This window comes from Oncorhynchus keta, unplaced genomic scaffold (genome assembly GCF_023373465.1).
Source record: "Oncorhynchus keta strain PuntledgeMale-10-30-2019 unplaced genomic scaffold, Oket_V2 Un_contig_4646_pilon_pilon, whole genome shotgun sequence".
Classification (NCBI taxonomy): Eukaryota; Metazoa; Chordata; class Actinopteri; order Salmoniformes; family Salmonidae; genus Oncorhynchus; species Oncorhynchus keta.
Genome location: NW_026287884.1, coordinates 30725 through 47023, shown reverse-complemented (window position 1 = coordinate 47023; position 16299 = coordinate 30725). Strand labels below are relative to the sequence as shown.

Here is a 16299-nt window from a genome sequence, read left to right as displayed (position 1 = left end):
ATAAACCACTAGGGCTCCATTCATATAAACCACTAGAGCTCCATTCATATACACCACTAGAGCTCCATTCATATATACCACTAGAGCTCCATTCATATACACCACTAGAGCTCCATTCATATACACCACTAGAGCTCCATTCATATAAACCACCAGAGCTCCATTCCATAGAGCTCCATTCAACACACTAGAGCTCCATTCATATACACCACTAGAGCTCCATTCATATACACCACTAGAGCTCCATTCATATAAACCACTAGAGCTCCATCCATATACACCAGAGCTCCATTCATATCAACCACCAGAGCTCCATTCATATCAACCACTAGAGCTCCATCCATATAAACCACTAGCTCCATTCATATAAACCACTAGAGCTCCATTCATATACACCACTAGAGCTCCATTCATATACACCACTAGAGCTCCATTCATATACACCACTAGAGCTCCATTCATATACACCACTAGAGCTCCATTCATATAAACCACTAGAGCTCCATTCATATACACCACTAGAGCTCCATTCATATACACCACTAGAGCTCCATTCATATACACCACTAGAGCTCCATTCATATACACCACTAGAGCTCCATTCATATAAACCACCAGAGCTCCATTCATATACACCACTAGAGCTCCATTCATATACACCACTAGAGCTCCATCCATATAAACCACTAGAGCTCCATTCATATAAACCACTAGAGCTCCATTCATATACACCACTAGAGCTCCATTCATATACACCACTAGAGCTCCATTCATATACACCACTAGAGCTCCATTCATATAAACCACCAGAGCTCCATTCATATCAACCACTAGAGCTCCATCCATATAAACCACTAGGGCTCCATTCATATAAACCACTAGAGCTCCATTCATATCAACCACTAGAGCTCCATCCATATAAACCACTAGAGCTCCATCCATATAAACCACTAGAGCTCCATCCATATAAACCACTAGAGCTCCATCCATATACACCACTAGAGCTCCATCCATATAAACCACTAGAGCTCCATCAATATAAACCGCTAGAGCTCCATTCATATAAACCACCAGAGCTCCATTCATATCAACCACTAGAGCTCCATCCATATAAACCACCAGAGCTCCATTCATATCAACCACCAGAGCTCCATCCATATAAACCACTAGAGCTCCATTCATATAAACCACTAGAGCTCCATTCATATAAACCACTAGAGCTCCATTCATATAAACCACTAGAGCTCCATTCATATACACCACTAGAGCTCCATTCATATACACCACTAGAGCTCCATTCATATAAACCACTAGAGCTCCATTCATATACACCACTAGAGCTCCATTCATATACACCACTAGAGCTCCATTCATATAAACCACTAGAGCTCCATTCATATAAACCACTAGAGCTCCATTCATATAAACCACTAGAGCTCCATCCATATAAACCACTAGAGCTCCATTCATATAAACCACTAGAGCTCCATTCATATAAACCACTAGAGCTCCATCCATATAAACCACTAGAGCTCCATTCATATACACCACTAGAGCTCCATTCATATAAACCACTAGAGCTCCATCCATATAAACCACTAGAGCTCCATCCATATACACCTCTAGAGCTCCATTCATATCAACCACCAGAGCTCCATTCATATCAACCACTAGAGCTCCATCCATATAAACCACTAGGGCTCCATTCATATAAACCACTAGAGCTCCATTCATATACACCACTAGAGCTCCATTCATATACACCACTAGAGCTCCATTCATATACACCACTAGAGCTCCATTCATATACCCACTAGAGCTCCATTCATATAAACCACCAGAGCTCCATTCATATACACCACTAGAGCTCCATTCATATACACCACTAGAGCTCCATTCATATACACCACTAGAGCTCCATTCATATAAACCACCAGAGCTCCATTCATATACACCACTAGAGCTCCATTCATATACACCACTAGAGCTCCATCCATATAAACCACCAGAGCTCCATTCATATAAACCACTAGAGCTCCATTCATATAAACCACTAGAGCTCCATTCATATATAAGCTCCATTCATATACACTAGAGCTCCATTCATATAAACTAGAGCTCCATTCATATAAACCACCAGAGCTCCATTCATATCAACCACTAGAGCTCCATCCATATAAACCACTAGGGCTCCATTCATAAACCACTAGAGCTCCATTCATATCAACCACTAGAGCTCCATCCATATAAACCACTAGAGCTCCATTCATATAAACCACTAGAGCTCCATCCATATAAACCACTAGAGCTCCATCCATATACACCACTAGAGCTCCATCCATATACACCACTAGAGCTCCATCCATATAAACCGCTAGAGCTCCATTCATATAAACCACCAGAGCTCCATTCATATAAACCACCAGAGCTCCATTCATATCAACCACTAGAGCTCCATCCATATAAACCACTAGAGCTCCATCCATATAAACCACTAGAACTCCATTCATATAAACCACTAGAGCTCCATTCATATAACCACTAGAGCTCCATCCATATAAACCACTAGAGCTCCATTCATATAAACCACTAGAGCTCCATTCATATAAACCACTAGAGCTCCATTCATATAAACCACTAGAACTCCATTCATATAAACCACTAGAGCTCCATTCATATAAACCACTAGAGCTCCATCCATATAAACCACTAGAGCTCCATTCATATAAACCACTAGAGCTCCATTCATATAAACCACTAGAGCTCCATCCATATAAACCACTAGAGCTCCATTCATATACACCACTAGAGCTCCATCCATATAAACCACTAGAGCTCCATTCATATAAACCACTAGAGCTCCATTCATATAAACCACTAGAGCTCCATTCATATAAACCACTAGAGCTCCATCCATATAAACCACTAGAGCTCCATCCATATACACCACTAGAGCTCCATCATATAAACCACTAGAGCTCCATCCATATAAACCACTAGAGCTCCATTCATATAAACCACTAGAGCACCATCCATATAAACCACAGAGCTCCATTCATATAGACCAAGAGCTATTCATATACACCACTAGAGCTCCATTCATATAAACCACTAGGCTCCATTCATATAAACAAGAGCTCCATTCATATAAACCACTAGAGCTCCATTCATATAAACCACTAGAGCTCCATTCATATAAAGCACTAGAGCTCCATTCAAAAACCACTAGCTGTCCATTCATATAAACCACTAGAGCTCCATTATAAAACACAAACCACAGAAGAAGAGAGGAGTGATAGGCGGAGTCTCTCTGTTACCATGAATGGAGCACTCACACAGTGTGTCTTAGATGAATAGAGGGGAAACAAGATAGCATAAAGCTGTCACTGATAGAATGACCACACACACACACTGCACCAACACACACACTGCACCAACACACACTGCACCAACACACACACACTGCACCAACACTTGCTCTCACACACACAATGTGCGTACATACACCCACAATCCTCTCCTCACTCCACCACACATAGCAGCTGTCACACACAGAGGGTTGGGCTTGTTACAGGGGGTGGTGTGTGTGTGTGTGTGTGTGTGTGTGTGTGTGTGTGTGTGTGTGTGTGTGTGTGTGTGTGTGTGTGTGTGTGTGTGTGTGTGTGTGTGTGTGTGTGTGTGTGTGTCATGGCATGTTAAAATACCCAGGGTTTGACGTCACTATCTGACAAACAACTCTGCCTCTAAACCAAACTACACACACAGATCAATGGTAGAATTTCACCAGAGATAAATACCCTTCATTCTGGAGAGGAGAGGAGAAGGTGGGTCACTAGAGATAAATACCCATTCTGGACAGGAGAAGGTGGGTCACTAGAGATAAATACCCTTCATTCTGGAGAGGAGAAGGTGGGTCACTAGAGATAAATACCCTTCATTCTGGAGAGGATCCCCACTAGAGATAAATACCCTTCATTCTGGAGAGGAGAAGGTGGGTCACTAGAGATAAATACCCATTCTGGAGAGGAGAAGGTGGGTCACTAGAGATAAATACCCTTCATTCTGGAGAGGAGAGGAGAAGGTGGGTCACTAGAGATAAATACCCTTCATTCTGGAGAGGAGAAGGTGGGTCACTAGAGATAAATACCCTTCATTCTGGAGAGGAGAAGGTGGGTCACTAGAGATAAATACCCTTCATTCTGGAGAGGAGAAGGTGGGTCACTAGAGATAAATACCCTTCATTCTGGAGAGGAGAAGGTGGGTCACTAGAGATAAATACCCTTCATTCTGGAGAGGAGAGGAGAAGAGAAGGTGGGCCACTAGAGATAAATACCCTTCATTCTGGAGAGGAGAAGGTGGGTCACTAGAGATAAATACCCTTCATTCTGGAGAGGAGAAGGTGGGTCACTAGAGATAAATACCCTTCATTCTGGAGAGGAGAGGAAAGGTGGGTCACTAGAGATAAATAAACCAACATTCTGGAGAGGAGAAGGTGGGTCACTAGAGATAAATACCTTCATTCTGGAAGGAGAAGGTAAGTCACTAGAGATAAATCATACCCTTGTTCTGGAGAGCTGAGAATATCACTTGGACCAGCTAGAAAAATACACACCTGACACGCTTCTTGATGGTTCTACCCCTCCCCAGTAAACACAGTGAGGTGATGAGTCAGGTGCTAACAACAACAGCCTTTGCTGGAAACAACAAAGCCTCTGGGTCACTAGAGATAAATACCCTTCATTCTGGAGAGGAGAAGGTGGGTCACTACAGATAAATACCCTTCATTCTGGAGAGGAGAAGGTGGGTCACAACAGATAAACAACCTTCATTCTGTGAGAGGAGAAGGTGGGTCACTAGAGATAAAACACCAGCCATTCTGGTGAAACAGAAGGTGGGCTCACCAGAGATAAACAACAACAGCTTCATTTTTGGTGAGGAGAAAAAAACAGAGCTATATTTATCTGAAATTCCACAAACAAAACAGCCTCAACAAAAACACTGCCTGTGGTGAAACAAAAGCCTGGCTCCTCTTGCATGGAAACAACAACATTTCAAATGCCAAACTGCCTCTTGCTAGGTGCTAAACAACAACACCTCTTCTCTAAACCCAGCCTCTTGCTAGCTACAAATCACCTCAAGTGTTTAGAGATGGCCTCTGTGGAGCTGCTAAAAATCATATCAGCCTCTTGATGACCAGCAAGAAAACACACAGCCACACACCTGGTGCTAAACAACACGCCTCTTGCTGGTTCTAAACAACAACCCTCCAGGTAAACAACAACAGCCTCTTGCTGCTCAAACAGGTGCTAAACAACAACAGCCTCTTGCTAGGTGCTAAACAACAACAGCCTCTTGCTAGGTGCTAAACAACAACAGCCTCTTGCTAGGTGCTAAACAACAACAGCCTCTCCTCTAAACAACAACAGCCTCTTGCTGGTGCTTCTAAACAGCCTCTTGCTAGGTGCTCAACAACAGCCTCTTGCTAGGTGCTAAACAACAACAGCCTCTTGCCAGGTCCTCAAAACAACAACAGCCTCTTGCCAGGTGCTAAACAACAACAGCCTCTTGCAGGTGCTAAACAACAACAGCCTCTTGCCAGGTGCTAGTCTTGCTAACTAAACAACAACAGCCTCTTGCTAGGTGCTAAACAACAACAGCCTCTTGCTAGGTGCTAAACAACAACAGCCTCTTGCTAGGTGCTAAACAACAACAGCCTCTTGCTAGGTGCTAAACAACAACAGCCTCTTGCTAGGTGCTAAACAACAACAGCCTCTTGCTAGGTGCTAAACAACAACAGCCTCTTGCTAGGTGCTAAACAACAACAGCCTCTTGCTAGGTGCTAAACAACAACAGCCTCTTGCTAGGTGCTAAACAACAACAGCCTCTTGCTAGGTGCTAAACAACAACAGCCTCTTGCTAGGTGCTAAACAACAACAGCCTCTTGCTAGGTGCTAAACAACAACAGCCTCTTGCTAGGTGCTAAACAACAACAGCCTCTTGCTAGGTGCTAAACAACAACAGCCTCTTGCTAGGTGCTAAACAACAACAGCCTCTTGCTAGGTGCTAAACAACAACAGCCTCTTGCTAGGTGCTAAACAACAACAGCCTCTTGCTAGGTGCTAAACAACAACAGCCTCTTGCTAGGTGCTAAACAACAACAGCCTCTTGCTAGGTGCTAAACAACAACAGCCTCTTGCTAGGTGCTAAACAACAACAGCCTCTTGCTAGGTGCTAAACAACAACAGCCTCTTGCTAGGTGCTAAACAACAACAGCCTCTTGCTAGGCGCTAAACAACAACAGCCTCTTGCTAGGTGCTAAACAACAACAGCCTCTTGCTAGGCGCTAAACAACAACAGCCTCTTGCTAGGTGCTAAACAACAACAGCCTCTTGCTAGGTGCTAAACAACAACAGCCTCTTGCTAGGCGCTAAACAACAACAGCCTCTTGCTAGGTGCTAAACAACAACAGCCTCTTGCTAGGTGCTAAACAACAACAGCCTCTTGCTAGGTGCTAAACAACAACAGCCTCTTGCTAGGTGCTAAAACAACAACAGCCTCTTGCTAGGTGCTAAACAACAACAGCCTCTTGCTAGGTGCTAAACAACAACAGCCTCTTGCTAGGTGCTAAACAACAACAGCCTCTTGCTAGGTGCTAAACAACAACAGCCTCTTGCTAGGTGCTAAACAACAACAGCCTCTTCCTTGGTGCTAAACAACAACAGCCTCTTGCTAGGTGCTAAACAACAACAGCCTCTTGCTAGGTGCTAAACAACAACAGCCTCTTGCTAGGTGCTAAACAACAACAGCCTCTTGCTAGGTGCTAAACAACAACAGCCTCTTGCTAGGTGCTAAACAACCACAGCCTCTTGCTAGGTGCTAAACAACAACAGCCTCTTGCTAGGTGCTAAACAACAACAGCCTCTTGCTAGGTGCTAAACAACAACAGCCTCTTGCTAGGTGCTAAACAACAACAGCCTCTTGCTAGGTGCTAAACAACAACAGCCTCTTGCTAGGTGCTAAACAACAACAGCCTCTTGCTAGGTGCTAAACAACAACAGCCTCTTGCTAGGTGCTAAACAACAACAGCCTCTTGCTAGGTGCTAAACAACAACAGCCTCTTGGTCGGTTCTCACTTGTATTAAAGGGTAACTTCACCCAAATATCGAAATGTCTCAGATTTTCCCCCAAACCTCAGTAGTGGTCTCCTGATGTGGTTTAAGCATCGTTGTGGATTTAGAAGAAAAGCAATATTGGATTTTCTATTAATAAAACAACGTGCGATTTGAGAGTGAAAACCCTGAAAAACAAAACCTTGAATACATTTTTCAAGTTTGTGTGGGCTATTTACTTACTTACATTTCAGTTTTTATGAAATACCTCATTTGAATAACAAACATTGTGGCAAATTCCTATCTTGCATTAAAACTGGAAATAAGACTAATCTCAAAGGTTACATAAAATTATATATTTTTAAAAGGTCTAATGTTCTCTTTGACAATAGTCCAAAACAACAATACGCTTTTTTATTTTTTTTTTAAATGTAGTCACATGCACAGTAGTATTTATTGCACGGTAACACCAAAACATCGCGATACCAACATTTCAGAATACCGTAGTACCCGTTTCCTACGACACTCACTACCGATCAATAACAAACCCGCTGTTGAAATCCTGTTGAATTTAAACCCAACTGCCACTTGTGTCTCTTGAACGCACGCGCAGGTACAAAACGTCCCTCTCCGCTTTCATGCGCAGATCACGTGTTGCAGCTGTAATCCACGCGCTAACATCCACTACCAGCCTTCAGTCGCTCGCGCCTCTCCGTCCCCCTCTTCATAAACATCTATTCTTCCGTCAGCGTTGGCGAGGAGGGATGCAGACACCAGACCCTGATGAGTCATGGCTTGTTAGATTTCTACATTCCTTACATTGCTGGCTTTGCTCACTGCTCCAATGATGATACAATGTATCATTTAATCTCGTAAAACCAAGAGCACAGACCAGTCTGAGTAAACTTGTATCATTTGTACCAGAGGTCTGGTTTCCAGGGTTATATAAATATGACCCACGTTACCAGAGGTCTGGTCTCCAGGGTTATATAAATATGACCCACGTTACCAGAGGTCTGGTCTCCAGGGTTATATAAATATGACCCCAGAGGTCTGGTCTCAGGGTTATATAAATATGACCCAGAGGTGTCTCCAGGGTTATATAAATATGACCCATTATACCAGAGGTCTGGTCTCCAGGGTTATATAAATATGACCCATGTTATACCAGAGGTCTGGTCTCCAGGGTTATATAAATATGACAGACGTTACCAGAGGTCTGGTCTCCAGGGTTATATAAATATGACCCATGTCTCCAGGGTTATATAAATATGACCCATGTTATACCAGAGGTCTGGTCTCCAGGGTTATATAAATATGACCCATGTTATACCAGAGGTCTGGTCTCCAGGGTTATATAAATATGACCCACGTTACCAGAGGTCTGGTCTCCAGGGTTATATAAATATGACCCATGTTATACCAGAGGTCTGGTCTCCAGGGTTATATAAATATGACAGACGTTACCAGAGGTCTGGTCTCCAGGGTTATATAAATATGACCCATGTCTCCAGGGTTATATAAATATGACCCATGTTATACCAGAGGTCTGGTCTCCAGGGTTATATAAATATGACCCACGTTACCAGAGGTCTGGTCTCCAGGGTTATATAAATATGACCCATGTTATACCAGAGGTCTGGTCTCCAGGGTTATATAAATATGACCCACGTTACCAGAGGTCTGGTCTCCAGGGTTATATAAATATGACCCATGTTATACCAGAGGTCTGGTCTCCAGGGTTATATAAATATGACCCATGTTATCCCAGAGGTCTGGTCTCCAGGGTTATATAAATATGACCCATGTTATACCAGAGGTCTGGTCTCCAGGGTTATATAAATATGACCCATGTTATACCAGAGGTCTGGTCTCCAGGGTTATATAAATATGACCCATGTTATACCAGAGGTCTGGTCTCCAGGGTTATATAAATATGACCCATGTTATACCAGAGGTCTGGTCTCCAGGGTTATATAAATATGACCCATGTTATACCAGAGGTCTGGTCTCCAGGGTTATATAAATATGACCCATGTTATACCAGAGGTCTGGTCTCCAGGGTTATATAAATATGACCCACGTTACCAGAGGTCTGGTCTCCAGGGTTATATAAATATGACCCATGTTATACCAGAGGTCTGGTCTCCAGGGTTATATAAATATGACCCACGTTACCAGAGGTCTGGTCTCCAGGGTTATATAAATATGACCCATGTCTCCAGGGTTATATAAATATGACCCACGTTATACCAGAGGTCTGGTCTCCAGGGTTATATAAATATGACCCATGTCTCCAGTGTTATATAAATATGACCCACGTTACCAGAGGTCTGGTCTCCAGGGTTATATAAATATGACCCATGTCTCCAGGGTTATATAAATATGACCCATGTTATACCAGAGGTCTGGTCTCCAGGGTTATATATATATGACCCACGTTATACCAGAGGTTTGGTCTCCAGGGTTATATAAATATGACCCACGTTACCAGAGGTCTGGTCTCCAGGGTTATATAAATATGACCCATGTTATACCAGAGGTCTGGTCTCCAGGGTTATATAAATATGACCCACGTTATACCAGAGGTCTGGTCTCCAGGGTTATATAAATATGACCCACGTTATAGGTACCTCTCTGGAGGTCAGTTCATCTGTAGTTAGCCCAACACAGGGTGCATTGGCCAATTCATTGACCACTTTAGCTTGCTTATGTGATCAATGAATTGTCTAGTACTCAGAGAACAGACCCATATCCACAGCTAGAAACATGTCTAGTACTCAGAGAACAGACCCCTATCCACAGCTAGAAACATGTCTAGTACTCAGAGAACAGACCCCTATCCAGACTAGAAACATGTCTAGTACTCAGAACAGACCCCTATCCACACTAGAAACATGTCTAGTACTCAGAGAACAAACCCCTATCCACACTAGAAACATGTCTAGTACTCAGAGAACAGACCCATATCCACAGCTAGAAACATGTCTAGTACTCAGAGAACAGACCCCTATCCACAGCTAGAAACATGTCTAGTACTCAGAGAACAGACCCCTATCCAGACTAGAAACATGTCTAGTACTCAGAGAACAGACCCATATCCACAGATAGAAACATGTCTAGTACTCAGAGAACAGACCCATATCCACACTAGAAACATGTCTAGTACTCAGAGAACAGACCCATATCCAGACTAGAAACATGTCTAGTACTCAGAGAACAGACCCCTATCCACACTAGAAACATGTCTAGTACTCAGAGAACAGACCCATATCCACACTAGAAACATGTCTAGTACTCAGAGAACAGACCCATATCCACAGATAGAAACATGTCTAGTACTCAGAGAACAGACCCATATCCACACTAGAAACATGTCTAGTACTCAGAGAACAGACCCATATCCACACTAGAAACATGTCTAGTACTCAGAGAACAGACCCCTATCCACACTAGAAACATGTCTAGTACTCAGAACAGACCCCTATCCACAGAAACATAGACACATGTCCAGTAGAAACTGTAGAACAGACCCCTATCCATCCAGACTCAGAACAGACCCTATCCAACATGTCTAGTACTCAGAGAACAGACCCCTATCCAGACTAGAAACATGTCTAGTACTCAGAACAGACCCCTATACTCAGAGAACAGACCCCTATCCACAGTAGAAATCTTGTCTAGTTTCTGAGAACAGCCCCTCCACAGTATGAAACATTCTGGGGGCTGCTTGAATGCAGAGGGGATGAAGTTGAGTTGAGTTTCTGTCTTGCTCCGGCGGTATGAATTCTGAAATGTCTAGTACCAGAGAACAGACCTATTATCTTGTTGAGTTTCTGTCTTGCTCCGGCGGTATGAATTCTGGGGGCTGCTTGAATGCAGAGGGGAGATGAAGTTGATTATCTTGTTGAGTTTCTGTCTTGCTCCGGCGGTATGAATTCTGGCTGCTTGTTCTAACGGATCAACGTGTTGGAGGCGTTGGCAGCTGCACGGACGATTCTAGTTGAGCAGCGGAGAGACTGTTTACATTCGATCCCACAACTCTCTGTCCCATCGCAAAGATCTTTCCAATTATCTTAAAAAGTAACTCAATACTATTTTTGGAGAAAGTGCATCCTGGCTACGGCGTCTGAAAATGGACAAACAGTACTATTGCGCCTTCTTGTTTTCCACCCCAAGTGAAGGTCTTTTAAGGGAATATGAGAGGACACTCGTTGGGTTGTCCTAGCCACCAGCTGAACTGAGGCTGAGGCCTTCACACTGACAGACACACACACACACTGCTGCTACTGTTTATCATCTATCCTGTTGCTTAGTCACTTTACCCCAACCTATATGTACATAGCTACCTCAATTACCTATATATCTGTGAAGTGTCATTACTACATTAACCTACATAAAGCCTATATATCTGTGAAGTGTCATTACTACATTAACCTACATAAAGCCTATATATCTGTGAAGTGTCATTACTACATTAACCTACATAAAGCCTATATCCCATCTGCAAGTGTCATTACACATTAACTTAAAAAGCCTATATATCTTTGGAGAAAGTGTCATTACTACATTAACCTACATAAAGCCTATATATCTGTGAAGTTCATTACTTTCCACCCCATAAAGCCTATTATCTGAACATTACACCCTACATAAAGCCTATAACTGAGGATGAAGTGTCATTACTACAGAACCTACATAAAGCTGCTGCTGAAGTGTTTATCATCTACATAAAGCCTATATATCTTAGTCATTTACCCCATTACCTACATACATAGCCTAATATATATATCTGTGAAGTGTCATTACTACATTAACCTACATAAAGCCTATATATCTGTGAAGTGTCATTACTACATTAACCTACATAAAGCCTATATATCTGTGAAGTGTCATTACTACATTAACCTACATAAAGCCTATATATCTGTGAAGTGTCATTACTACATTAACCTACATAAAGCCTATATATCTGTGAAGTGTCATTACTACATTAACCTACATAAAGCCTATATATCTGTGAAGTGTCATTACTACATTAACCTACATAAAGCCTATATATCTGTGAAGTGTCATTACTACATTAACCTACATAAAGCCTATATATCTGTGAAGTGTCATTACTACATTAACCTACATAAAGCCTATATATCTGTGAAGTGTCATTACTACATTAACCTACATAAAGCCTATATATCTGTGAAGTGTCATTACTACATTAACCTACATAAAGCCTATATATCTGTGAAGTGTCATTACTACATTAACCTACATAAAGCCTATTAACATTACTACATAAAGCCTATATATCTGTGAAGTAGTCATTACTACATTAACCTCGCTGCAGCTGTATAAAAATAGCCTACCTACCTATATACTGTGAAGTTTTCTGCTCATACATCATTTAAATCTGCTAAATTGTATTATTCACCTAAATATAGACTGCTACTGTGTTATAAATTATTTATATCTGTAACTACACTGCTATGAAATGAGAACTTGTTCTCATAGAGATAGATAGATAGATAGATAAACGATGATAGAACTAGTTAAATAAAGGTGAAATATACTGTTTTTTTAATAAACTTTTCTGCTCTTTTGCAATAAAATAAAAAATAAATAGAACGATAGATAGATAGATAGATAGATAGATAGATAGATAGATAGATAGATAGATAGATAGATCTTACTGTGATGTGGATGGAGGTTCATGACCGTTGGAAGGAATTTTCCGACGTGGAGGTTTGCTGGGTGCCCTGTGCCCAAGTGTCCGGGTGAGGAGGGATCCTCCTGGCTGCTGCAGCAGCTCCGAGTCGGTGGGTCTCCATGGCCAACAGGGGAGGGGGAACATGGACAGACCGAGGGGGTCCGAGATCTCGGCCATCCATTCTCCAGTGTGTGGGGGGGGAGTGGAGCTAGCCCTGTGTCCGGGATAGTGTTCCCAAAGAGCCGCTAAAGGCTAGGCTGGTGGTGGGTCTCCCTGTGGATCCATGCCCATCGACATCCTGACCTATAAAAACACCAAGCAAATCGCTTGACATACAATCACACCGTACGTCTGTCTCTGGCGAGGTCAGATCATAAGACTAGTAACAGACGGGTTTTTTTTACGGGATTTTCAGTCGTTTTTTTTACCCAAGAGCCTACCGGAATCTACGGAGCTCGGTCCATTAGAGGGGTAATGACGCAGTTTGGAAAAACACTTTAAAAACTTAATTTACAATCTTCCATAAACGCGCAAATGGGAATAACGGTTAAGCGGTTGTAGAGACCCTTCATATGAGCCACTGTGTGCTAATAATAATAATAATAAGATTATTGAAAAGGTTTAGTTGACCAGCTGCGTTTCTTCCGCGACTCTCCGGCAGACGGTGAATCCGTCGCTCTTCCCGCTGACGGGGCAGGGGACTGAGCGGTTAGTTGGACCAGACTGGAGGTATCAGGATCCCAATGATCAACAAAAACCGCTCAGCCAAAAACTCGTCGTCAAATGGATTCCTTCTATAATATGGATTCCTTCTCGAATAGCCTCGATGACCGAGTTGTTCCGCCAGCCCTGAACCAGCCAGCTCCACCGACCAAAGACTCCATATGAAACCAACACACCGTAAATATCACAGGCGCATCAAATATATATTAAAACCAATAGAGATAAAAAAATACGGTTGCAGAAGAGCCCGTCTCGTTGATCAGAAGAGTTTAGCGGTGTGTTGGAGCCTCTTGATCCGCAGTTAGTGTTCAGATATCCCCGAGGCCGCCTGGAGGATCTGACCCCAGCCCGTTCACACCCAGACGGCTGTTCACACCACTCCTCGGCGACCGTGTGTTGGTCACGGAAAAGGTTAAAAATGTAAGAAAACACTATTTCTATAAATATTAGATGGCAGCCGACTGCCGAGTCTGTTTAGTTGGTGTGTATTTACAACACACTAAACAGCCCGATAATAACATTTAATGTGTGTTTTTATGCCAAATGCAGCCAAGCGAGTAGACTCGGCTAGTCTCGCGTTGTTTTTAAATGTAGAATAATTATCTAAACGGTAGTCTTGAATGACTCTTATGTAGGCGATCTGAATCATTAAAACGTAACAATTAAATAGCGGACTTTTCGTGCTGGAAAAGAAAACCTGAATGGTCAACTCGTCCAAATCCTCCGTAATTAATCCCAGGTTTCTCAGCAGTTGCTTCTTGTTGTGGCTTCTACATACAATCTGCTTAGGTACAAGGTTAACAAAACGCTATTTGAGTGTTATAAAAAAATAAATATACCTAAAAGTCTAATTAAAAGTACAATTATAATTTTTCATTAAGTTATTTTAGTAAACAACGGGCTAAATGTTGAATTTTTAACCTTCAACCTGGCAGAGTGGCGAGTTGCCTGGTCACACCGCGGATTTTTGAGTCGTGGCAGGCAGCAGATCTGATCAAATATTATTTAATTTTTTAATCACATTATTTGGACGGTGTATAGTTCTATAAAGAAGCGATAATATTTGATTCCGAGGCACCGAGACACCCGGTTAGTGGAGGGGTGCGGTGCTGCAGGCCATGCGGCGCAGGGAGAGGCTCCGGCGGCCACGTTTCAAACTTTTCTCAGGGCCATTATTATAAAACTTTAAAGCAGCGAACGCGGTTGTTCTCCTGTATCTAACAACGAACAGATACAACAACAACAACGTTTCAAAGTAACGATAAACACAACAACCCCCCGCCTTTTTTTTAACTGATTAACCTTTAAGCAGAAACATGTTAAAACAGGGTTTTTTTTTAACAAGGTTTCGCGATATTAGGCGACGAGTGTGACAGTACCGAGAACAAGTTAGCCTCTTACTTGAGAAGGAAACGTGTTTAGAAACCAGTAAAATCCGTATTTTGGTCTGAATCGGTCCTTTGGTTCTGTACTGTTATCAGGCCGTTCTGTTCTGTGGTCCATCTGGGCCGTCCTAAAGGAGCCGGGGGGGGGGACAAGGCCCCTCGTCAGACCATTAAAATCCTCCGCAATGAAACGCGCATTGTTTTTACGAGGACCTCCGCAACTCACTCTCTGATTGGCCGAGGGAGGTGTCAGTCACCCGGATGTATACACTTGGGTCCAGCGCCAGCTCTATAAAAACCAATTATGGCCCAAGGAGTCTGACTGTTTCAAATGGCCCCTGCCTTCAAAAACAAGCAGTGGGAATTTTGGGGGGGAGTCGGTTTCCAGGCGGCCCTGGTGTTCCTTGCTGATAGAAAAAGTCTGTGTAGAGAGACTTCAGGACCGCAGCAGAGACTCACACAGCTCTGCAGTCAGGCAGGAGGGGGGGCGATTCTGGCCCGTTAAACGCAATAAATGCTGTTATAGTGTGTAGGGGCGTTACAAGCAGTGTTATGGGTGTTAATGTAACAGCTGTATGACCGTGATGCATTATGGTCTGTAATGGCACCTATATGCAAGGGGATGGGTGTAGACTGTATGTTTACCACAGTGTTTATGACATAAAACACAACCTTTTAAATCAACCCCTCTCAACATTCTGAATAACCCATAACCCATCTCTCACAGCCCTAATCCCATCCACAGGTCTCTACCCATCAACCCCTCTCAACATTCTGAATAACCCATAACCCATCTCTCACAGCCCTAATCCCATCCACAGGTCTCTCTCTACCCATCAACCCCTCTCAACATTCTGAATAACCCATAACCCATCTCTCACAGCCCTAATCCCATCCAGGGGTCTCTACCCATCAACCCCTCTCAACATTCTGAATAACCCATAACCCATCTCTCACAGCCCTAATCCCATCCACAGGTCTCTCTCTACCCATCAACCCCTCTCAACATTCTGAATAACCCATAACCCATCTCTCACAGCCCTAATCCCATCCACAGGTCTCTCTCTACCCATCAACCCCTCTCAACATTCTGAATAACCCATAACCCATCTCTCACAGCCCTAATCCCATCCACGGGTCTCTACCCATCAACCCCTCTCAACATTCTAAATAACCCATAACCCATCTCTCACAGCCCTAATCCCATCCACGGGTCTCTACCCATCAACCCCTCTCAACATTCTGAATAACCCATAACCCATCTCTCACAGCCCTAATCCCATCCAGGGGTCTCTACCCATCAACCCCTCTCAACATTCTGAATAACCCATAACCCATCTCTCACAGCCCTAATCCCATCCACAGGTCTCTCTCT

General features: G+C 43.0%; 1 protein-coding gene and 1 long non-coding RNA gene across 6 annotated transcripts in view; one reads left to right on the top strand and one right to left on the bottom strand.

Moving 5' to 3' along the window:
- Positions 1-15169, bottom strand: part of LOC127924850 (zinc finger CCCH domain-containing protein 13-like) — a 37856-nt gene extending 22687 nt beyond the window's left edge. The window contains exons 1-2 of one of the 5 annotated variants that reach the window (XM_052509460.1): positions 14941-15169; positions 12800-13119 (exon numbers count right to left, since the gene is read on the bottom strand). In XM_052509460.1, coding sequence (XP_052365420.1) covers positions 12800-12821 — 22 coding nt within the window. In that variant the 5' untranslated portion in view covers positions 12822-13119; positions 14941-15169. Of the gene's footprint in view, positions 1-4103; positions 4126-4147; positions 4170-4191; positions 4214-4333; positions 4356-12799; positions 13120-14940 lie in introns of those variants that run through there. The other 4 variants (XM_052509463.1, XM_052509464.1, XM_052509461.1 and 1 more) reach the window with 4 other exon arrangements.
- LOC127924853 (uncharacterized) lies at positions 3861-4440 on the top strand. Its single transcript, XR_008119060.1, has 3 exons — positions 3861-3909; positions 4082-4257; positions 4356-4440. It is a non-coding gene; the product is annotated as an uncharacterized LOC127924853 (long non-coding RNA).
- Positions 15170-16299: the final 1130 nt, after the last annotated feature.